Source organism: Oreochromis niloticus, linkage group LG7, assembly GCF_001858045.2.
Source record: "Oreochromis niloticus isolate F11D_XX linkage group LG7, O_niloticus_UMD_NMBU, whole genome shotgun sequence".
NCBI lineage: Eukaryota > Metazoa > Chordata > Actinopteri > Cichliformes > Cichlidae > Oreochromis > Oreochromis niloticus.
The window spans coordinates 17,036,582-17,060,538 of NC_031972.2; the positions used below are offsets into that span (position 1 = coordinate 17,036,582).

The 23,957-nt window shown below is 39.5% G+C and overlaps 1 protein-coding gene across 2 annotated transcripts; it reads left to right on the forward strand.

The window, feature by feature from the left end:
• The first annotated feature begins 2,431 nt into the window (after window positions 1-2,431).
• ntrk2b (neurotrophic tyrosine kinase, receptor, type 2b) lies at window positions 2,432-23,356 on the forward strand. Of its 2 annotated transcripts, none has more exons than XM_005456226.3 (18): window positions 2,432-3,094; window positions 5,990-6,064; window positions 6,148-6,219; window positions 6,324-6,392; window positions 6,475-6,626; window positions 6,794-6,930; window positions 8,376-8,508; window positions 8,959-9,267; window positions 9,364-9,378; window positions 9,515-9,517; window positions 9,633-9,706; window positions 9,835-9,934; window positions 12,556-12,744; window positions 13,253-13,383; window positions 13,506-13,678; window positions 15,993-16,233; window positions 18,007-18,165; window positions 20,454-23,356. In XM_005456226.3, the coding sequence occupies exons 1-18, from the start codon at window positions 2,898-2,900 to the stop codon at window positions 20,637-20,639; spliced, it is 2,415 nt and encodes an 804-aa protein (XP_005456283.1). In that variant the 5' UTR covers window positions 2,432-2,897; the 3' UTR covers window positions 20,640-23,356. The 2 variants fall into 2 exon arrangements, with proteins under 2 accessions (XP_005456283.1, XP_003451571.2); XM_003451523.4 differs by having other exon boundaries at window positions 9,633-9,667.
• Window positions 23,357-23,957: the final 601 nt, after the last annotated feature.

The window sequence follows — 23,957 nt, forward strand, 5'->3', positions numbered from 1 at the left end:
GGCTAATTAAACTTGCTTCATATGAACTTTAATAAGAAACAAGATTGGAAAGGTGGAAATTTAGTGCGATTAAACATTTACATATTTATTTTAAACAGTGTGAGTAGCTTAACCATTCTTTAAAAAGGTCGGACAAACAGCACATGCTGTGTGGTTAATTCAAAAAAAAAAAAAAGAAAAGAAATTTGAAAACATCATGTTAGTAACCACTCCTTAAAAAACATTTGTTTTGCATTTCCTTTGCTCTGCTGTATCTACATTTATGTTGCATGTTAAACTACACCTTGAATTTAGAAGATGTAATTACACGTTACAATGCTGGCAAAGAAACATAAGTGAGAGGGAGTATTATGGACTGTAAAAATATTTGTTAGCATTTTCTGGTGGAAGATGTAAGAAGCCACCTGAAAGAAATCCCATTTGTTGTGTTTGAAATCAAACGATTGTGCGAGTGAGGCCTATATACTGAGAGCAAGTGGATATTCCAGGATTTATATCAGCAGTGCCACAGCTGCATTAGTGCAACAGGCTTCGAACAGAGGCACTATTAGAGAGAGAGTGACACATGTCACTCAGAGGTTCCTGAATTTAAACCTATGGGAACATTATTCAACGGCAAAGCTGGGGGTAGCAGTAAAAACTCCAAGAGGAAAAAGTTTTGGTTTTGGATTGGGGTTTTTTTGGTATCATATTTTAGGGCAAACTTTTTAAGTGGTTTTGACTAGTGATTATGTACATGACGTGAATGAAAGATGGGTTGGAGATTGATTCTAATTATTGGTTCAAAGTGACTTGCTCTTATCGTGGACTTGGATATTTCAGAACTGACACCATATGAACAAGGACTCGTTTGCGGATGAGCTTCTCCTTTTCTGCTTGTTCACGCTCATATTCCAGAAGGGATACTTCCAGCTAAGAACACCAACAAGCAGAGTTGGGGAAACTGATATAATAATAAAAGAAATGGCACATTCCACAATCTGTATTCTATTGCATGTTAAAGTGATCCACCCCCCCCCGACAAGATCACGATCAGATATTATTAATCCAGAGCCACCAGCTGGCTTCCCATGTATTGCAAATCAGAAGCCCTGAATCATGCCCATATTTCCTCCATCAATCACCCCCCACACCTTTTCTCAGTGTTGTTATGCTTCTTCAGATATATATGCAAGGATCTATTGCAAAATAAAGAGCTCTCTCTTCTCTCTCCTATACTCTGAGGTTGCCATGGAGACAGATATAATTCAGTTCTTGATGTTTCTCTTAAAAAAAAAAAAAGCCTGCGTACATATTTTCATCTGCAACCATAGCGACACTTGACATTGTCCGCGCTATTTGTAAAGAGCAAGTCACCATAGCGACACTAACCATCCAGGCTGTGTCACAGATCATGTGTCCTGGCTGCCTCCTCGTCGTGAGTGGAAATACAGGAATCCGGTGGTAAACAGGATCTATTTGTTCATTTTGAAAACATATGACCAGCTTGATGTTTTGGCACTGCACAGCAATGACCGAAAAACCAAACAATAAATAAATAAATATTGAACAGAGACCACATCTGGCAAGGAACTGGCGCACTTTGGGACAACGGGGGAAAAGCAATATGTTATAATTAATCTGTAAAGAAAAATGATCACACATTCGTGCATCAGCGTCAGAGCAACATATTTGCAGCCCTGAAATGCCTATTGACAAATACTTTAACACCCACCCACAAAATGTCTTAAACTCCTACTAAAACATGCAACAGTCTGCTGAAAGTTTGTTGTATCATTATTATTATTATTATTATCATTACTACTATTATTGTTATTTAGTTTATTTATTGCCAAACAAAGTTTACTGGGCAAGAAATAAATAGATGGAGTTCTAGACGCCTATATCGTGCACTGATCAGTGATTGGAGTGAGACCTATTTGAAGCTTGCGGACATAGTATAGGTAATTATTTTTCATAGATGCACCCCGTCTTGTGCGTCAACCTTACGTCACACCAGGCCTAATGGCCAACCGTAGCCTACAACAGTGTTGGTGTGAAAAAAAAAAAGCTTTCATCCAATGCATGGCTTCAGAGTAACCACAACACAAGAGTTTACATCCATATTGTTGTTGTGGCCATCGCAGACGGGGTGATTTGCCCCACAGCTGGGCACTTGACTCGAAATGAGCAGAAGCTGACGTTTCAGGTGTTTGTTGCACCATTTAAATACGAATTCCTCACGATCCTATTTTTTAAAAAATGACAAAAATAACATTTTCAGGGCACAATCGCAATCACGTTTCCCACCCCCCCACTCCTATAAGTCCCGTCCCAGTGATGGCAGGGTGAGATGCGCTCGTCCTCGGCGATAATCGATAGACGGATGCAGGTAGCCTTCCTCCCTACACACGCAGCATCACCACGCATCCTTACTCCACTGTGCAGTCTCCCCCACCCCCCACCCCCCCACATCACCACACACACATACACACACACACATACATACACACACGACAAACCGCTCGTGGGGGCCCTGCCTATTGATCTCTAAACATCTGGAACACCTCATATTTGTTTTACAAGGCAGTGGCGAGCAGTCCTGTGGCCCCCGATAGGGGAGTGAGGCAGCAGCGGCAGCAGCACCAGGACGGACCACTTGACACCTTGCTTCACGGCATCGATATGCAGTAGTGTGATACCAGCTCTGCGGAGACGAGAAGGCCAGTCCATGGCATCTTGATATTAAACCGTGAGCTCTGCGCATTCCTCGCCGACAGCGTAGTCTTTTTTTTCTCTCCCTGCGGAGTCGAAAGGATTAACTTGGCCGAAAAAAAAGGCGGCGAGGGAGGAAATCTTAATAATTCAATTTGAGCTGATTCTGTTTGGGGGATTCGTGGGATACCATTGGACCTGCGATGGACTCCAGCGCGGGGGAATATGGCATGGCTCGTGTCGGATTGTTTTTGGTTTTGATGGGGCTGTGGAGATTTAGCGATGCTTGCCCCGCATCCTGCACTTGCAGCATCTCAAGAATTGTTTGTATTGATTCTGCACCAGGGATCGAGGATTTCCCTGTCCTCACGTTAGATGACATGGAAAACATCACTGAGATGTAAGTGTATGAAAACGATCGCACCGACAGCTTATTAACTCATTAGGAAGCAATGCGTAAAGAGCTCCCCTGGAATCTGTAGGTCGCTGGAATATCAAATAGTTGGGGCTGGTATTTTAATAATAATATTACTAATAATAACAATAATTATAATAACAATAAGGGTGAGAATAAGATCAGCAGCCTTATTAATGGAGGTCTGGAATCTCCTTGTGGATTAAACATCAGTAGAGATCCATGTTTAGCGCTTTTCCCGACACAGAATTTATTTTATTCTTATAACCAATGTCAGATCATGTAGCCTCGTATATGTGTGCGTGCGTGTGCTTTTACGCGCGCGCATGTGTGTGTGTGAGACAGAGGCAGTTGCTCGCGTGCGCGAGCGCGTTATGGTGGCGAGGTTGTGCGTCAGGCTTATTTGGATTAGTCGGTGTTTTCCTTTACAAAACAGCTCCAATGGTAGTGATGGAGTAAATTTTCAGGCCTAACGGAGCCTCCGAGGTGCTCACTCGGTTTTTGGGCGGCGGTGTGAAGCAGCCTGAATACTTCATGTTGTTGGCACATTACACATGAGATCGCATCAGTTGTATACAGCTGCCAATAGGCTACCCACAGTTGTGTAGAGCCTCATCTGCGTCAGTGTGTAGGTCTGTGTTGAAGCTTACCTGCTACAACCCCGCACAAGTACACCACTGCATGGCACCCAGCGGAGCAAAGGGGAGACTGAGTGAGTTTTCGGAGGCAGGCAGGCTGAATAGGCGTCACATCAGCTCACCGTGAATGTAGTTTACTTGGGGTCAACGTGTTTATTTTTACTTTGCAAATAAAAATAAAAGTCTTTCAGGTGCCTATATGTTTTTTTTTTATGTTCTTCACTTTGTAAATAATGCAGTTGTTCCAGATTTTTTTAAGGCAGTGTGTACAACATCAGTGAAGGACATCAGGCCGGGCACCTTCTGAAAATCAACCATGAATTTAAAAATTCCTGTTAGTGATACTATAAGGCGTCACTTCAAAGGCAGCACTGGCTCTTTAGATTCATTTTGTAGTTTTAGGGCATCCTCCAATCTTCAGGACGTAAACATCTACATGAGGAGCAGTCAGTCTCAAACCCATCAGTAGTTAGCAACACTCACAAGTTGTTGATGTTGTTTATTTGTTTTTTCAGATCATTTGAAGCTTTAATGAAATACCAGTTAAAACAGGACAATCATTCCACCTCAAAATAATTCATAAATGTTTTTCATTCTACAATCAAGCCTTTAAAAACTCTATAAAATATGTAGTTACTTGCTACAAATTCAGAAAAGCTATTTCAAGTTTTGACTGTGTTCTCCAAAAGTCTCATTTGTTAGATATTTTAAATCTCGCGTTAGTGCTGTGTAGGAATTCACAAGCAGCGTCCTGAAGAAAATCTATAAAACAAAAATACCACCACTTTCTCAGTCTCCCCAAATTACGCTGTTGAAGCAGAGCACAAAACGCAGAAGACATGAAAGTAGGCATTTTATCACCATAGAGAGACAAGAGGTGGACCGTAGTAGTGCCTCTTACCAGAAGCAGATTTAGGAACAGTGAGATGGGTAAAGCTTCATCTGTGTCAAGTTCACGGTTTCACCACTGGGACCTACAGTTCCCAACATGGACCTTAGTTAAAAAAAAAAAAAAAATTACCAAAAATTTAGATATGGAAAAAAATCCCACTCCTAAGGATATCAATGTCTGAAAGCACCTTCTCACCTAAACTGAAACCTCTCAGCATAGGCACTGTCCGGATAACTAAACCTCCCAAACGCTGGAAAAAAGCCATCTTCTGGCATGATAATTAATTTAACAGCATGTTCATGTGATGAAGCTTTACGTTCGCAAAGGACTAGACAAAGGAAAAAACACAAACCTTTAAAAAAAACTTTCCTCAAATCACAAAACTTAGTTAAATCTCGCTGCAGAGCAAAGAAACATAATAGTGTTTCTCTTTCTCGGCACTAACTATCTCACAGACATGCCTCCTTTCCAAACAGAAACCTCCTTAGTCCAAAATACAATTACATGCTTCAGCATAAATAAAAATAACTTTTCATTGTGCACGTAGACACATCTGCGATTGCTCAGTTGCAACTTTGAATTTGATTCCAAAACTTCACATATAAAGGCACCATCGTTCTGTCTGCAACTTTGAGTTTCCTTATATATCAGCAGCTGAAAGGTCTCCTGCTTATCAACCTCCAGCCAAATACTGACACACCCAGTCTGATCATGGCTCAGGACCCAGATTAAGCTGTTAGACTGTCCCTGGACAGTGTTTTACCTGGTTAGAGTTAATAACTCCAATTCATTCATTCTGATCGAGCTAATTTCCCTACAAATTAGTATTATTATTATTATTATTATTATTATCATTATTATCATTATTATTGGTGGCATACCCAGCCATATCCCCCACGTTAAGTTTTATGAAAACAAAAACAGTTTATTACAGTTATTAGTCCACAAAGTTGTTTAAAAAAACAAAAGAAAAACATTGTTTTTGGTAAACAAGGTAAACATGTCACTTCACATCGTCAGTACATGCTGTTGTAGTAATGTTATACTCACAAATGCACTAGAGACAAGACTCCTTGAGTAAAATAGCTAGCCTAACTTGGGAGCCGTACAATTTTACATTGCTGACTTGCAAAACAACAAAATGAGTTTTATTCAAAAAAAGTTATTAGTTTTATAAAATACACATATTTCCCATTCAACACTTGAGTTTTTTGAGAGTTTATTAGGACCTGTATCTCAATTCCAGTTTAAATCACACTTTCGACTCAATATTTGACATTTTTTGTGTGAATAGTTTGACTAAAACCCTGCACCATACCAAGCTTTCCCTTTTACCTTGTTTTTCCACAGATACATTGCTAATCAAAACAGGCTGTTTGACTTGAGTGACAGCAGTCTGAGGCACTACATAAACCTAAGAAACCTGTAAGTAGAACATTCAGTGTTGTGTTTTTTTATGGTTGAAAGTGGAGTTAAAGTTCAAGTAACTACAATTTAACTTCCAACAGAACGGTCACAAAGACAAGACTGACATCTATATCACCGGACGCGTTTTTTAACAATACAAGACTTCAATATGTGTAAGAAGAATTTTACACAGCCTCTCCAGTTATTTCATTATTAAACATGTAAGAATGCGTAGTTGAATATTTTCTGTTTGTTTGTTTTTTTCCTCTCCTTTCAGAAATCTCAGAGACAATAACTTGTCAACACTGTCATGGAGAACATTTCAGAACTTTAACATTACATTTCCGTAAGTGACGCATACGCACAAACCTATCAGTGTATCTACGTCTTTTCTATGTAGTGTCTCATGTACTCTATTGTCTTTCTAGGCTTCTTCTGTTTGGGAATCCTCTGGATTGTGTTTGTGAGAACTTGTGGATCAAGCTAAGACTCCAGGAAGAAACAGACAGTCCAGAGCTGACATGCACAGATGACAGAGGAGTGGCGCAGGACTTTGCTACCTTCCAGCCGCCAGACTGTGGTAAAGTGAAACCATCCCACAATAAGCAAATCTGAGTAGACTGACTGATATCGAATGTTTGAATGAGTGGATGCACAGTAAGGGACTGAAACAAAGAAAGAAAGTTTAAAGGGAAACAATCTGATCGAGTTTCCTTTTACTTTTATGGTTTGCATGTTTTCTCACAGTGGTTCCCACGGTAGAGGTCACCCCCAGAAATGTGACTCAGATGGAGGGGAGTAATGTCAAAGCTATTTGCACTGCCTCAGGCTCCCCTGCTCCCGAGATTGTGTGGAACACTGAAGAGCTCTCGACCCACAAAGAGGTAAGGTGATCTACCTTTCTGTTTTCATTTTTAAACCTTTGGCATGGCTCCACCTTTACGAAGTCTCGAAGAGCTTTACCTTGGTGATATTTTATACTTTTAAAAAGTTATTTAAAATAACATGTAAATTGTTATTGTTATCATTATTATTATTATTAAAATTAATATAAAAGAATCACATTTAATTTAGTTGTTTTCATGGGAAAATCAAATATATAGATAAGAAGAAGAAATAATTTAATTGTCCCTAATTTGGGAAATTCTTTTATTTATTTATTTATTAAAACAAGTTAATTAAATGCCACTTTCTAACTAACTAAAAAGCCTCTGTTGCCAAACTTAATTAGCTTATGTTCTTTAGTGCTTCAGTGTTTCAAAACACATCGTATTCCTTGATTATTACAAACATGGGCACTGAAAATTTTAAGTGACCTGCTGTTTTTAAATGTATATATTTAATTTATCTTTATCCTCGTGAATAGTATTTCCAACAGACGGGACGATTTTAACAACTAGTATTTTTAAACGACTATGAGGACATGGACTAGACTGGTCTGAGACTAGTTTCTAATTTGAAACAGCTTACTGTAAGCAATGCGAAACATATCACTAATGTTGGAAAAAAAATACATATATGTATATACATATATATATATATATATATATATTCTGGGTGATTTACAAGCATTCAGGGGTTTCAAACGCTGAAATTTACTTTTAAGTGCTTAAAAGTTTGTGACTGTGTTTGTAGACCTTTAAAGGGCATCTTTAGATAAATTCTGAGTTGTGAAGTTGTCAACATAAGATTTCAAGCTTTGAATTAATAATTTTAAATATATAAAATTGGACATTAATACTGTTGAACTGGCTTGTTTCTGGTTAAGTCTGTACTGAGTACTTGTAACTATTTTAGCTGATGCTTTTAGCTAATTGTTTTGCTATTCTTATGTCAGCTTTTTCTAATAACAATTAGAAAAGTTGTCTTTTTTATTTGAATTTATTAGCCACTTTTAGCTCATTTACACTGCTTTTCTACCTTGTGCTATTTAAAATGTGTATCAACTGCTTTTACTTTCTTTGCCGTTCATATGTTCTCTGTGCTTCTTTTAGCTAGCTGTTAGCCACTTCTAGCTACTAGTTCAATTATCATCTCACATTGATTTTAGTTTGCTAAGTACTGGTCCATAATATTTTTCAGCATTTGTTTATAGAATTTCAAATGTTTATCTTTAGCCAGTATAAGTGTCTTCATTCCTTTTAGGTACTTGAACTTTTAAGTAACTCTTTAAAACTCCCTGGCTACTTTGCTAACTACTCTGGTGTCTGTGTGTCATAGCCGTTTGAGCCTGTATTGTACAGTCAGCTAATAGTAGTCGGTTTCATAAGATCAAGACAATTTTCTGTATACAGGAAACATAATGAAAAAAATAATAATGTGTTTACAGGTTAAATCTGTGGATACAGAGAGCATCCTCACCCTGTCAGGCCTGTCTCCTGATGATAATGGCAGGGCGATCGTATGCAGTGCCGAGAACATGGTCGGTCAGACCGAGGCCAGCCTTCAGCTCAATATTCTTTGTAAGGACTTTAACCATGGCGCACATCTCTAGAAATTATATTTGCGTTGCTAAGTTTAATTTGTGTAATTTAATGTGATGAACTTTTAAATGCCTTCTTCGAGACGTTGTTTTTCCACTGGAAGCAGAAGGCTCCTCATTTTGTTATCATTAGTGTCTCTTGGCAAACCTTATTGACTCTCCATGTTTCCTGTCCATAACTCTTCCTCCTGTGAAGCTCCTCATGCCTTGCCATACACTTCTGCTTGTTTAGTTCCACCCTCCTCCTCTTTCTCCGTGTTTTCATCTTGTCAGTGGTCAGATGTTGTGTGATCAGTCCCCCTTCCCTTCCCATACTTTTTGTCACTTACTCAAAATCCCTCAGATGTTGTTTTACCTATTGGCTTCCCTCCTTGTGTTTATTTCCTATCATCTTGTGATTACTCTTCCTCTACTGTTGCCTCTGTGTCAGTTGCCCCCACCATCCTGACACTCCTGTCTCCAGAGCGGGACCACCACTGGTGCATCCCCTTCACAGTAACGGGGAACCCCAAGCCGGAGCTAAGGTGGTACCACAATAACAAGCCTCTCCAGGAGCAGGACTACATCCGCACCATGATCCACGTGACCACAGAGAACCAGCAACACGGCTGCCTGCAGCTGGTCAACCCCACCCACATTCACAACGGAGAGTACAAGCTGGTCGCAGAGAATAAGTATGGCAGGGATGAGAAGAACATCTCTGCCCAGTTTCTCCACCCGCCTAACATCAACCATACGGGTCAGTATTCTGTCTTTTCACACGAGTCCGTTTATTGAAGTCAGCTGCTGGCTGCTGACATGCTTTTTTTTTTTTCATTTCTTTTCCTTTCTACAGATGACATCGAGTATTGTAAGTACTGATTTGGCTTATCCGGACAAATGTTGTACTTGTTAGCATGATGATGATTGAGTGCAAATTTAAAATGAACTCTGATAATGTCCCCGTCTCTTTCCTGCCGTTGCCTGTGCCTTCGTCTTCTGCCCAGACGGTGGGTGTTTCAACTCTCAAGTTTGCATGAACCTAACAGTCAGCATTTTGGCATGCTTTCACTCACCTCACTAGATGTTATTGGTTTAAAATGTTCAGACCCATTTTTTTTTCAGATCCTACAGACACTCCACCGGATGACAGTGTTGCTGTAAGTGACCCTAATCAGCCCGCTCCATCTAAAGCAGTGGTACCTACCTCTTGTTGTAAACCCTTAAAATACACAATATATATTTTCTTGTTTATTTCAATTCTTTTTTTTAAAAAAGCAGCTCCTGTTATCGCCTCATGACTCCATCTTAGTTTTTTCCTTCCTAGGTGTATGTAGTTGTGGGAATTGCTGGCGTTGCCCTGATCGGTTGTGTTCTGATGGTGATCATACTGAAATACGGAAGAAACTCCAAGTTTGGCATTAAAGGTGCAAACATTTTCTAAAAAAAACAACTAAGCTGATAATTCAAGATATACATTTGTGCTTCCTTACCCTGAGTTAAACAATATCACATGTGTTTGCTAGAAGTGAGGCTACAACCGGCAGTTTATCCTGGAAACTCTGGCCATCACTGCAAATAAATATCACGCAAACGTTATCCTCAGCTCCAGGTCGCAGACAGTCCACTCCAGGCTGCTTGGAGTTGAACTATCCCTGAAATACAAGAAACCCCATATTGGTCACCCTGACATTTGCTAAAACACAGAAACAACTTTTCAATATGTCAGTGGCACAATACATCTTTTATCCGAATATATGTGTATAGAAAGATGCCTTAAAGGTCCCTTTAAAACATATAATAGATACTAGAACACAAGTTTTAACATCACGTGCTTTCCTCTGAAATGCAGTTAGGTCCATAACTACTTGGACAATGGTAGTTTTTTTCAGTTGCTGCTTGTTTGAGGGTCTCTCTGCGTTCAGATTTGTCTTCAGTAACTAGAAAGCGTGCTCTATTGGGTTGAGATCAGATGACTCACTCAGCCATTATAGGATATCTGATTTCTTTGCCTTGAGAAACTCTTAGGTTTCTTTCGCGCTATCCTTTAGGTCATTATCCATTTGCACTTTGCACTTTATCAGTTTTGCAGCATTTGTCTGAATCTGAGCAGAGAGTGCAGCCCTGTAAACATCACAATTCATCCTGCTGCCTCTATCAGCAGTCTCATCATGACTAAACACCAGTGAGTTAGTTGTACTGGTGGTCATACTTGCCATGCTATAGCATTATCTGTACTACGTTTGATAGAAAAAGCAGTACGCTTTGACTCATAATTCTGGTATAATTCTGTATCCAAAACTTTTTTTCCAGAAGTTTTTATTTTAGATGTTTTCTGGCAAAGTTTAATTTGCCCTTCCTGTTCTTGAATGTAACCAGTGGTTTGCACCGTGTTGTGAAACCATCGCATTTCCATTCATGAAGCCTTCTCTTGATGGTAATTTTTTTCCAAACCTCCCCAAGAGTGTTTTTGACTTGTTAGATATTGCGAAGGAGTTTTTTAACAAAGGAAATAACTTTGAAACAATCCACTTTAGTCATCTTCTGTGGTCTTCAGGGCTTTTTGGTGTTGCTGGCCAGTCAATTCCTTCCTTTTAAGAAGCACCAGATTGTTGAGATGGCTAATGATAGCCTCTTGCGCTTGAATAGACATCTCTTGGGACTTCATATTCAGAGTTCTAGTGAACAGCTACTAAATGCATCCACTCCAGATGTGTTATCTCCTTCATTTATCACAAAATAATAATAAGGGAACAGACATCAAATGCCTATGAAACTGCTTATAACTCAATTGTCCAATTTCTTTTGAGCCACTGAAACTGGGAGGACTATCTGTAATTCTGTAATTCCTGAAATAGACTTTAGCTAAACAGTTAAAGCGATGCTTTTTTTTAAAAACCCATCGAATTAAAGCTGAAAGTCTGCACTTTAATCACTTAGCAATTATTTGATTTCCACTTTGGTGCTGTACAGAGGCAAGATTATTTTAAAAAGTGTCATCATCCGACTACTTGTGGACCAAATGACATAACCAAATAAACGATTATGCAGGCAAGAAAAACATTTTAATTCAATTCTGTCACCTAATGCCAGTTAAGACATGCAATAAAAAGCTTGCATGTCTTAACTGTAATCATCCTAACCCTCCCAGGCTCCCTCCATATACTGACTGCAAGCTCTTTTTTCATGTATGTATTTATTTATATCATTTTCTTACTACCATTGGCTCTGATCATCTCATGATAATATTCTTTCATGTATTCAGTTTTCTCTCATCATAATCAAACAGATTTGCTATACCAGATTTCAGATTTGAATAATTTATCAGATTTCATGTGTTTGTTCTAGTACACTTTGTTTTGTTTTTTTGCTTTTACATTTGTTGAATTTCCTTTTCCTTGTTTATTATTTTTTGTGCTTATCACCACTAAAATGATGTTACAGCTGGCAGCTAACTATCCAGTAAAATCTGGTGTCATGCAGCCACAGTTTCCAGTCTTTGTCCTCAGCTAAAACACTTTAAAAAAATTCTAACTATTTAGTATGACTTTTTTCAGCAATTTCAACATCTTGTTAATATTCATAACTGACGCATAAACAGCTCGTGAACCTTCAATAACAGTGTATAACACATACACAGAAACCATTCAGTGTGTTATTAAGCATTTGTTCTCACTTAATGTTAATGAAACATTAGAATGTCCTAATATCTCTAGTTATTATGTACCTTTTATAAATGGCATCTCAGGGGTTTGAAAGTAAGCAGTAGTGTTGGCCCTGTGCTGTTCCTACTGTGTGAATATGGAAATTACTACAGGAATTAGTGAGCTCTGCTTTGGCCTGAGCTCATCCTTTTACATTGTTCAGTAAACCTGCCTATAATCTGTAATCTGACATACTTCATGTAACCTGTAGTCCCTCTGTCAATCTCTTTTCACTCTGCTTTTACTCCCCTTCCTTTATGACTAACAGCTTTACACTTCTTCGTCTTCTTCTCTGCGCTGTCTTTCTCTTCTCCTCCTTCTCCACCTCCTCTGTGGCTCTCTAGGCTCCTCCTCAGTTATCAGTAATGACGATGATTCTGCCAGCCCTCTCCATCACGTCTCCAATGGCAACAACACCCCGTCATCCTCAGAGATGGGTCCAGACGCAGTGATCATTGGAATGACAAAGATTCCTGTCATCGAGAACCCCCAGTACTTCCGTAACTCCGGCAGCATGCTGAAATCCAACACGTGTGAGTTACTGCCTCGTTCGACAAACGCCGGGTAACCTGGGCCTTTTCTGATAAATCCATGCAGGGATCGCTGCTAGGCGCCATATTTATTTTTGGCATCCTGCTGCACTGTGATAGTGACTCCAGTTCCTTAGACCGGCTGGATAGTTGGACCACAGGAGATGTGCAGGAACACCAGCTCGGACAAAGGGCTTAACTCAGCAGTTTTTTATTTTATACTTTATGAATCTACACAAAGTATTGAATTGTAAAAACAGATAGTTTAGATAAGTATTTAAGTCCTTTTGTAAATTATGCAATTTGCTAAATATATATATTTTCTGTCATATTAATTTAAATATCTTTCAGTTTTTGAATTGTCATCACATAAATTATGCAATCTAGAAGACACGTGCTTGTCTGTTGTGAGATTAGTGAAGACAAATGTTCTGTATGCACCAAAAATGCCCACTTAAAATCCCAATGTACACATAACCTTGAGGGTGATTTGACTTCTTCTGCATTAAAGTTGTCCAGCACATCAAGCGACACAACATTGTGCTGAAGCGGGAGCTGGGAGAAGGAGCCTTTGGGAAGGTCTTTCTCGCTGAATGCTACAACCTGACACCAGACCAGGAGAAGATCCACGTGGCAGTCAAGGTACAGATCAAACGATCAATGAGCTTGACAGTCACTCAGTAAATCCTAGTCATTAGATGTACGTTCCTGCAGATAATGCTTCTCACCGTTTGCCTCTCATCTTTGACCCTGTCTTGTTTCAGACACTGAAAGAGGCCAGCGAGAGCGGCAGAGCAGACTTCTACAGAGAGGCTGAGCTCCTCACCAACCTGCAGCACGAGCACATCGTCACCTTCTATGGAGTGTGCGTAGAGAGCGACCCGCTAATCATGGTGTTTGAATATATGAAACACGGGGACCTCAACAAGTTCCTCAGGTAAGCTTCTTTAGATCTTCTACTGGTATCTGTTACTAATCAGTTACTTGTTGTACCTCTGATGCAGATCAGTGAATGTCAAATGGTTTGTGTAAGGACTGGCAGGCGATAACAACATAAAATACATTTTGTGAAAAGAAATAACTAAAAATAACAAGTGTGCTAAAAAAATAATAATCCAAAATGTTGTATAAAACAAAAAGAATAAAAGCAAATCAATAAAGTGCACATTGCTAGGACTGGGTTAGATCCCCTTTCTGTTGTTTCGCACCGTTGAGTGTCAGCCTTGGCTATGGAGGAGGTAGAGCCGGGTATATACCAATGTGAAAGTCACAGGTTTAATCCCCAGCTACTCCAATCTGCATCTGAAAATTTCCTTGGGCAAGATAGTGGTCCCCGAGTTTTCCTCTATGCATTTGTGTATGAAAATGTCAGACAAGGTGCTTGTTTGAATGTGTGTGATTGGGTGAATGAAGCTTGTAGCAACAATTGCTTTGAGTGCTGAGTTAGAGTAGAAAGTGCTGTGTAAGAACAGGTCATTTACCTTCACAACTGCCTTAATCCTTCATGGCACAGGTTCAACAAGGTGCTGGAAACATTTCTCAGGGATTTCTGTCCATATTGACATGATAGCATCACACAGTTGCTGTGTGATGCATGACGGAATCAGTGACTGTGACTGTGAAGGCCATTTGAGTAGGCTTACATGAACTCTTTGTTCTGTACAAGAAGTCAGTTTGAGATGATTTGAGCTTTATGATATGGCACATTAACCTGCTAAATGCAGCCAACAGAAGATGGGTACACTGTGGTCATAAAGGGATGGAGGTAGGCTGTGGCATTTAAATTATAAATAAATTGATACCGAAGAGTCCATGTGTGTCTAGAAAACATTCACGACAGCACTCCATCGCCATCGGTGGCTGGAACTGCTGGTATAAAAGCAGGATGAATCCATGCTTTACATGTTGTTTACACCAAATTCAGACCCTACCATTTGGAATTGGATTCATCAGACCAGGCAACGCTTTTCCAATTTTCTATTATCCAATTTTGGGTGAGCCCACATGAAGCATTAGTTTCCTGTTCTTATCTGACAGGAGTGGCACCCAGTGTGGTCTTCTGCTGCTGCAGTCCATCTACTTCAGAATTACACTTATTGAGATGCTCTTCTGTGTACTTTGGTTATAACATCTACGTCTCTATGCCTAAATGTAAAGTAAAGTTATTGCCATGTGATTGGCTGATTAAGTATTTACATTAACAAGCGGCTGTATATGCTGTATGGAAATAATAAAGTGATGGTGACTAGAAATCAAAAGGAATAAAGTAACATGAAAACGAAGGGAAGAGTTTGTAACAAGAAACAATCCAATTAAAATGTATTTATATAGCACCAAATCACAACAGGAGTCGCTTCAAGGCACTTTATATTGTAATTCTGAGACCATAAAATAATACAGAAAAAATCCCCAACAATTAATTGACCCCCTTTGAGGAAGCACTTGGCGACAGTGGGAAGGAAAAACTCCCTTTTAACAGGTTCCGCCAGAACCAGGCTCAGGGAAAGGCAGCCATCTGCTGTGACCGGTTGGGGGTGAGGGGATGAAGACAGGATAAAAAATGACATTGAGTCAGACAGAGAGTCAGAGATTGATAAAAACTAATGGTCAAATCCAAATTGGCGTATAGTGCATCATGGGATGCCATCAGCAGCCTAGGCTTATTGTAACAGTTTCAAATAATTCTCTCTTACCTGTATGTTTATTTTGTAGCTTCTAACTTTGATAAATATGTTTTTTTTTTAAATCAAATGTAACAAAAAAAGCTCAACATGTTAAAGTCAATTTTACATCTTCATTATCTAGTCTGGTCAATATTATAACACACTCTGTGTGATTGTACTGAATATACTGAGTACGAGTATGAGACTAATCACCATATCAGTAATCAATAAAAAAATCACTTTCTTGATTATTTTTTTCCCAAAATGCAAGAAAATACTGAGACTCTCTATTACAGTATATTTTCAAAGATCAAATTAATGCACTACTTGTGCTATTTGCAGTCTACAGTCTAGAACCCAAAGAAAAATACAGCTAATAGAAACATCACATTATGATCAAGACTGGGAGGCTAGAACAAATTTTTTTGTATTCTTTTACTTGGTGAGAAAAATGTTAAATAATTTCAGGTTAATGTTTCGTTAATTAGTTAGTTGATTGCTAATATCACATTCATGTATTACAGTAGTGACAGAATGGTTCATGCTGCTGCATTATTTTCTAAACTATGCAACGGTTTCTGGGTGCAGGTCCCACGGTCCCGATGCAGTGCTCATGGCAGACGGTCAACACAGCATCCTGGTGGAGCTCACTCAGTCCCAGATGCTGCACATTGCCCAACAGATTGCTGCTGGCATGGTCTACCTGGCCTCCCAGCACTTTGTCCACAGAGACTTGGCAACAAGGAACTGCCTGGTAGGAGAAAACCTGCTGGTCAAGATAGGAGACTTTGGCATGTCCAGAGATGTTTACAGCTCAGACTACTACAGAGTAAGTATTTTAGATATTTTCCCCTTTCTTCCCTTACTTCACTTCACCTCATTATACACAAAAAATATGGAACTGATCAAATTTAATTCCAGGCTTAAACAACTGTGCAGCTGCAAGAATGATGATCATTGTTTCTTTTTTTTTATTGCAGTTTAAATGCAAATTCTCTAATCTGTATAAAAAACAATGCAGGTCAAAGAAACAAAACTATCATGTTAATAGTAACACTGAGTTGATACATATATTTCATTCCTTCATTGTGTCTCACATGCCAGCGTGAATCCCACAGTGCCCTCTGCTGCCCAAAGTGAAGTCAGAAATGTGAAGACTCTTACTGTAAATCAATTCCAAGATGCATTTTCCTGCATCTAATAAGATCACCTTTAAGAGGGGTTCCCACCAAATCCCGTTATCAAACACATTAGCAAAGCGAACGGCACCAGGATCCTGTTTCACTTGCTTACTTTGGAAGTCAGAAGTCAGTCCACACATGCACTTAGAGCAAGTGTTACCTTCAATCACACGAATTATTTTCACATGAGTGAAGACAAAGACATGAGTAAAACCTTTGATAGTTTACTAGAATTTTATATTTGTGCCCCATAGTTGGATTGGTGGTTGACAGACTGCATTAAAACAGATTAAAAACAATGGAAGAGGATGTCTGCGTGGTTGACCAAATTCATCTCCCAATGCCACATAAATGAGCCAAATAAGCTAACAGAAACAGGTCATCAAATTGTCACATGTAACCAGACACTTAACCCAGCAATACATATTTCTAGTACTGGGTAGTATGTCCTTTTACCTTTAGAACTGCCGTCCTTCTTCTATGAATTTAGTATTATTTCTAGTACTACTACCATTATTATTACTTATTGTGTTTAGTGCTAATCAGTAAGCTTATTATATGCAACACTAAATTATGAATATAGTGGTTCTCCATTTGTTTTCACTTGAGCAAGCTAGACCTGGATGTGCACCAGAAAATGGGTGAATGAACGGCATGTCTTGAAAGTGGTGCTGTTTAATTTAGGGTTCAAATATTTATTTTGGGTTATTTAAGGTTTGTGTAAATTAATATTGCAGTTAGGATTTGCTGGATAATCTTTGTTAATTTGACACAAAGAATTGTTTTCATCGTCATAAATAGCATACAAGAAAAAAATCATACACATTAACCTTAACCCCGTGATGTCTAGTGCATCATATGTGATGCATGAGTTTTGGGGAGCTTTTCAGACTTGTATATCATCAGTGTGATGATTAAAAATTAAACTCATATATGTAGATTAGTATTTAATTCATTTTCTAATAAAGTTGTTAGAAGGTTCAATAAACATTAAACATGTTCTGGTTTCATGGTTCAGGCTTTAAAGGGGTTTAAGACCAGTGTTGTCTTTTTAAGCTATCAGACATCAGTGTTATTAAGCACTTTTTATGATTTGCATATATATTGTGAACATTTTAACCTTCCTGAATTTAGCATTTATTGCAGGGCTGTTCTTGCAGACTGATTGGTTGCAGCTTGGTGTTTCTATTAAACATGATAATGTATTATAAATGGATTACAACAAACTATTGTACCATAGCAAGACTACAAAGTCTACAATGATGTATTTTTTTCACGATCACTGACATCTATTGACAGTCCCCCATTATAATAACAACAGTAAACAACAATAAAGTCAGTATATTCAGCAGCTTTGAACTCTTTAGCAGATCTTGCAGTGTTGGTTTCTCATGAATGCTGTTGTGTCGTTCTTTCTGCAGGTGGGCGGTCATACGATGCTGCCCATCCGCTGGATGCCCCCGGAGAGCATCATGTACCGGCGGTTCACCACAGAGAGTGACGTGTGGAGCCTCGGCGTGGTGCTGTGGGAGATCTTCACCTACGGCAAGCAGCCATGGTACCAGCTCTCTAACAATGAGGTCAGACAGCGTTTCAACCTAACCCTACACTTCACATACATTGGCCTCCATATAAGCACTGCGGCAGAAAAAGTCAGAGACTGTGAATAAATCTTAGTGTCAGCATATTTTTTATTCCTATTCTAGCACAATGCCTACTTAATCTATTATTTCAATACTTGTAATGTAAGAATTCATTCATAGCATGCTTCTCATAAGTTTTGATGGCAGAGTGCCAGTGCGGAGCCTGTATAGTGGTGAAGACCAATAAACAAAATCATTCCAAAACTAGTAATTTATTTATTAAACAGTAAGCTGACTGAAAGCGTCTTTAGCACCACAAGCAAAGCATTAAATTCCTGACCCACACGTCTTAGAAGCCCAGACTGACATTATGGTCTAGTAATTTAATGAATGTAGGCTGTAGTCGTGCACCTTAATTCCCATCATCCCTCTGGTGGACTAAATGGTCTGTCTGGAGTTTGCTTGCTTTTGCTGCTGGCAGGCAGGGTGTGGAACCAGAATGCAGGACTCAGCAGACAGATATAAAACTCAATATCACAGCTTTATTGCTGGTAAAAAAGGCAACGAAAAACAGAGGCCATATACAAAAACTAAGCTGACCAGGAACACACAGACAGAGGCTGCAAACACCATGAGAGAGGACATGATGAAGAACAGAGGGAGAGGGTAGACAATATATACACAGGAGGGTGATTAAAGGAAGTAGAGTAGAGGGAGTAGATAGAACACAGTTTAACATAATCAAAATAAACAAGACAAAGGTAGCAAAATTTAACATCAGGCACATGAGATAGTGGATTCAAAATAAAACAGGAAGTAACACATACACTGAGACTTGACACTGGGATAAACAGACAAGGAGACATGACAGACGTGCGAGACAAAAGGACAAAAAACACAGAGAGATGGACACGAGAACAGAAAGGGGAAAAACAGAGGGACCAGGACAACAAATGTATTAACTAGACAAGACAGGGAACACAGACAGCCATGAAGACGGAACACAGAGAGACCAAAAAGACATGAGGACGTGACTGGGGAGAGCGAAGGTAAACAAACAACGAGACAAGAGACACAGACTGGACACAAAAGGGTAATTAACATCCTAAAACTAGATTTTAAAACTCAGAGGCACTAGAAAATAACATACTCGGGAACTAGAACATAAATTATCTTATACTTTAAAAGAAATAAATATGGAGTCCAGAACAAAAGTCAAAATATTGGGACAAAGAGACAGATTGATATAAGTGCGTTTAAGCGATGGTGGTTTATTTTGAATCATCAGTGAGGCGCAAATAACAACTCTGCACAGCTGTAATTTAGCATGATTTGAACTGTGTTTGACTGAAATATACAGCACAGTTTCTTTTACTTTATTCAGTCGGGCTGCACATTGCTAAAAACATTGCTGAGGGCCACAGTGGCCCTTGGGGCACACTTTGATAACCCTTAACTGATATAACCTTGCTTTAACACAGTTTACAGGTCATGATGAATAACACTGATGACAGTATGACTGAAAACAGTCCTGCCTCTAGAGGAGTTGTATCAAAGCATGTGATGTGAGAACCAAATTCAAAATTCAGAGCTCTTCTTTGGATGTTGGCTACCTTTTGTTCTGTTCTCTGTCAAGCTGACCCCACACTGCTTAAATAACGTTGAGGTCCGGCACTGTGGAGGCCAATCCATGACTGATAGTGCTCCATTGTGTGCTTTTCTATCCAAGTATGGCAACCCTTTACTGTTGAACATTTTGGTTTTAAAATCCTCAGAACTTCATGGAAGTGCAGAACAAAGATGCTTAAGATACTGTGCGCTATTCCGGTAAACAGAATAGTTTCCTTTCAGATGGGGGAAATTAATATCATGTGTTAAGAAATAAAACCAAAGAAAAATCTTGATGAATGGCCTGCCCTTGAGATGACATACACTACACTGAATGAGAAAATGTAAAAGCATCTTCCTTTTCCGGCACATATTGTGGGAGCTCTCCTAAAATGTAAGTCTTTGGAATTACAAAGACTATTTGCTCATGAACAGCATTCTTTTTTTAAACCTAAATCTTTTTGAAAATGTTCCTGGAAAGGGTGAGCTTAGGGCTTAAACCTCTGTGTGCACTCTGTGCTATCCAAATGTCAAGGCCGTCCTTTAATAAACTGGACGTGCAATTTGGTTCCTGCACGCTTCCCAGCTGCAGAGATTTTTTGCTATCAAACCACATTATTATGTGACAGTAGATAAATCAGCTTCTTTTTGACAAACCAACCAATGTTTTCCCCCAGGTGATCGAGTGCATCACTCAGGGCCGAGTGCTGCAGCGGCCCCGCACCTGTCCTAAGGAGGTATACGACCTGATGCTGGGCTGCTGGCAGAGGGAGCCCTACATGAGGCTGAACATCAAGGAGATCCACAGCACGCTCCAGAGCCTGGCCAAAGCCTCGCCCGTATACCTGGACATACTGGGCTGACGCGCCACTGCGTCCGTGTGATGTACTGCGTGTGCATGTGTGCTTCATAATGTGGACAAGTGTTTGTGTGTTTGCACACGACGGGAACTGGGGGGAAGGGGAGGAGGAAGCGGAGGCTGCGCGAGCGCATCTTTGTACAGAAACCCCGGCTGTAAATGTAACTGTAAATGCTCCTGTCCGCGTCTTCATCACACGGAGAAAAAAGCCTTACGGTTTTTGAGTGATTTTTGGGTTGTTGTTTTTTTCTTTGTTTTTTTTTTTAGCTGTTTTTTGCTTTTCTTTTAAATTTGCAGATGTTGTTGAGGCATGCTTCACAAAGTGGAAACCAAAATGCAGAGAGGATCCCGTATTATTAGTGCTCCAAAACATGTGGCGTAGTGTATGTAAAAGGCATAAAAAGAGACCAATAGACAGCTCACCCTGTCTGCACTCACCGCATCAAATCACTTCCCTCTTGTATTCCATAAGCTGGAAATGAACAAAGGGACGTGCAATGTGTCTCTTTGTGATGGACAGTTTATGGATACATGCCTGTAGATAGATCATTTTCTTCTCTCAGCAGTGTCTCACCTATTCCGCTATAACACAAAATAACCTGTTAGTTCACAGCTGAAGCTAAATGTGTCGTACGCCACAGACTATTTTAATATGTCGAGAATTTGCAAGCTGACTGAAATCCATGGCTCACGGATTTCAATCCTGGTCCTCTGAGGCGCTTCCCGACTTCACGTCTTTTCTGTAAATACCTTTTCCTCTTGAAAGAAGGCCATCAGTGTTCAGTGGGACATTTTAAAGGGTGAAGCTCTGTTTGCCAAATATTCCTTTTCGTTCATTCATTTACCTAAATCACAGAGGATGGGGGACCCAGCGGCATAGGTTGTTTTTTCGTCAACCAGCAATGCCATTTCTGAAATCTCTGGTGCGTGACGTGGTTTGGTTTCCATCATGGGAGGTTTTCAGATGTCAGGGGTGCTCTTTTTTTTATTTAGGTTATGTACCGGGGCTTTGTATGGATTAAGAGTGCACTTTGAAGATCGTCATTTTCAATTCCATGTAGTCGGCTATGAGACTGCAGTAAAAGCATTAATTAGGAGTCTGATTGCCCTTAAAATGTCCCAGGGGTGCTTTCATCTCTCCTCATGGCCCCAGCCAGCCATGTGGTGACTGGCTGACAGCTCTTCATCCAGGACGGTGGTGATTTGTACAGGCAGCAAATGGTTTCAGATTGCACTCTTGTATTATATTCAATTGTTTTGTTGTCCTGATATTAAAAAAGAGGCTAAAAGAGCAACCATGGTGCAAGTGTCCAGTGCAAGTTTCATCCTAATATTTGCAAAAAACCTAAAAAAAAATCAACAAAAAATCAGCAGGAATCTTTCATGCAGAGGTATAAAGGCAGTGAGACAATAAGTTCTTTTTGTTAAGTGCAATTTGTAGCATTACTTAAACACTCCAATGCACAACCTTAGCACTGAGCTCCCTCCTCAGTCTCAGCTGTCAGCTGTAGGAGAAAGAAAAGAAAATCCATGATTGCACAGAAAAACCCCAGTTTGTGTGTGTGTGTGTGTGTGTCCCTATGTTTTTTCTCACAGCGTTCTTCAATAATAAGTCACCTGTCCGCTGTACATAAGCAGCTCTCCATTCTGTACAGTTCTGATATTTGTCTATATGAATAGTAGGCTATGTTTAATAGTATAATCCGTTTTAAGCAGGTATCATGTCAAAACTGTGTGACAGCTATTGAAGACAACGTGTTATGGGCCACTGGCAATACATACTATATGTAAATACAATTTGATTTGTGCTACATTGTATAATTTCTTTGTGCTTGTTCATAATACCGGTGAGAATACAATCTTCTCCTTTTTTTTCCTTTGTTTTTCTTTTGTTTTGTGTTTTCTTTTTTGGCAATTTTTGATCTACAGAGGACTTTAATTGAAAAAAGAAATTGAAAAAAAAAGTTTTTCTCTGAAGAAGAAGAAAAAAAAAAGAAGGAAGATGATCTCCTGTTTCCTCTCCACTGTGATGGGGAGCTCACACAGAGGCTGTCTGAGACGCTGCCTGTCTCGCAGGAGCGACCACAGACTCTAAACATCAGGAACTCTCCTGGCCCGACAGGTGTCCCAGCAGATGTGTGGCCAGTGGCGAGGAGGTCAGAGTTACCTCCTGGCTAACCCCACCACTCTCCCTCTGACTGACTGTAGCCTATTTTGATCCTCTTTCAGATGAATAACTGTGACTTTGCATCATGAATAGTATATTATTTTGAATGTAATCTAGAAGGGTGGGGACCTTTTTTGAATGTAATCTATATCGAGGGGGGTGTTAATGATTTTTTTGTAAATATACAGTAAAAGAAGAAAAAAAAATGACAGTTTTCATTCCTGTGCAGATAACAAAATTTTACTTACTGTGTGAACTTAAGAGAGTGTATATGTATTTGTGTGTGTGTGTGTGTGCGTATTTGCACATGCATCAGATTGCTAGAGGATGTATGCCTGTGTGGGTGTGCGTGTGTGTATGCATCTAAGCTTGTATGGATCTGAGTGTGTGTGTGTGTGCGTGCGTATTCTCCTAGCAGATTTAATCCTGCTTTAATCAGACAGTTCTATGAATCAATCCAATGCTTTGTGCATCATGTGAGTAGCTTATCCACAATTAATGGAAATGTTCCTTGTGATACTGTGCATTTAATAAAGGTGGTATGTCTTACAGTACAGTCTCTGCCCTTCAGGGTTCTTATAAAGTCTGGAAATGTTTTTAAGGCACTATGGATGTACACAGTTACACATTAATACACATTTTGGGAAAACAAGATCACATCTGTGTGCTACTTATGAGACATCTGTCAGCACCCAGCTAGCTTATCTTTCAGTGATTAGAAGTGAGAACAGTTACTCTTCTGCTTTTCTTTGTATTCTGTCAGAAATATACTGTTGTTAGTGGATACTCATATTTACTGGCAACCTTGTTATGTATATCTGTTTAACTCAAATATCTAATCACCCAATCACAAGGCAGCAACTCAACGTATTTAGGTATGTAAACATAGTGGAAATGAATTGTTGAATGAATGAAAGTTCAAAATGAGCATCAGAAAGAGTAAGAAATACAGCTGAAGGTGGTGCGGTTGGCATGGTTCAGAAACTGCTGATCTGCTTGGTTTTTCCACACAAACATTTCTATGGTTTACACAGAAAATGTGTAGTGAGCAGCAGGGAGAAAAATAACTTGCTATGTCAGAGGTCTGAGGTGAATGCTTTGAGCTGATAGGAAGGCAGAAGTAACACAAATGAGCACTTGTTATAACCAAGGTTT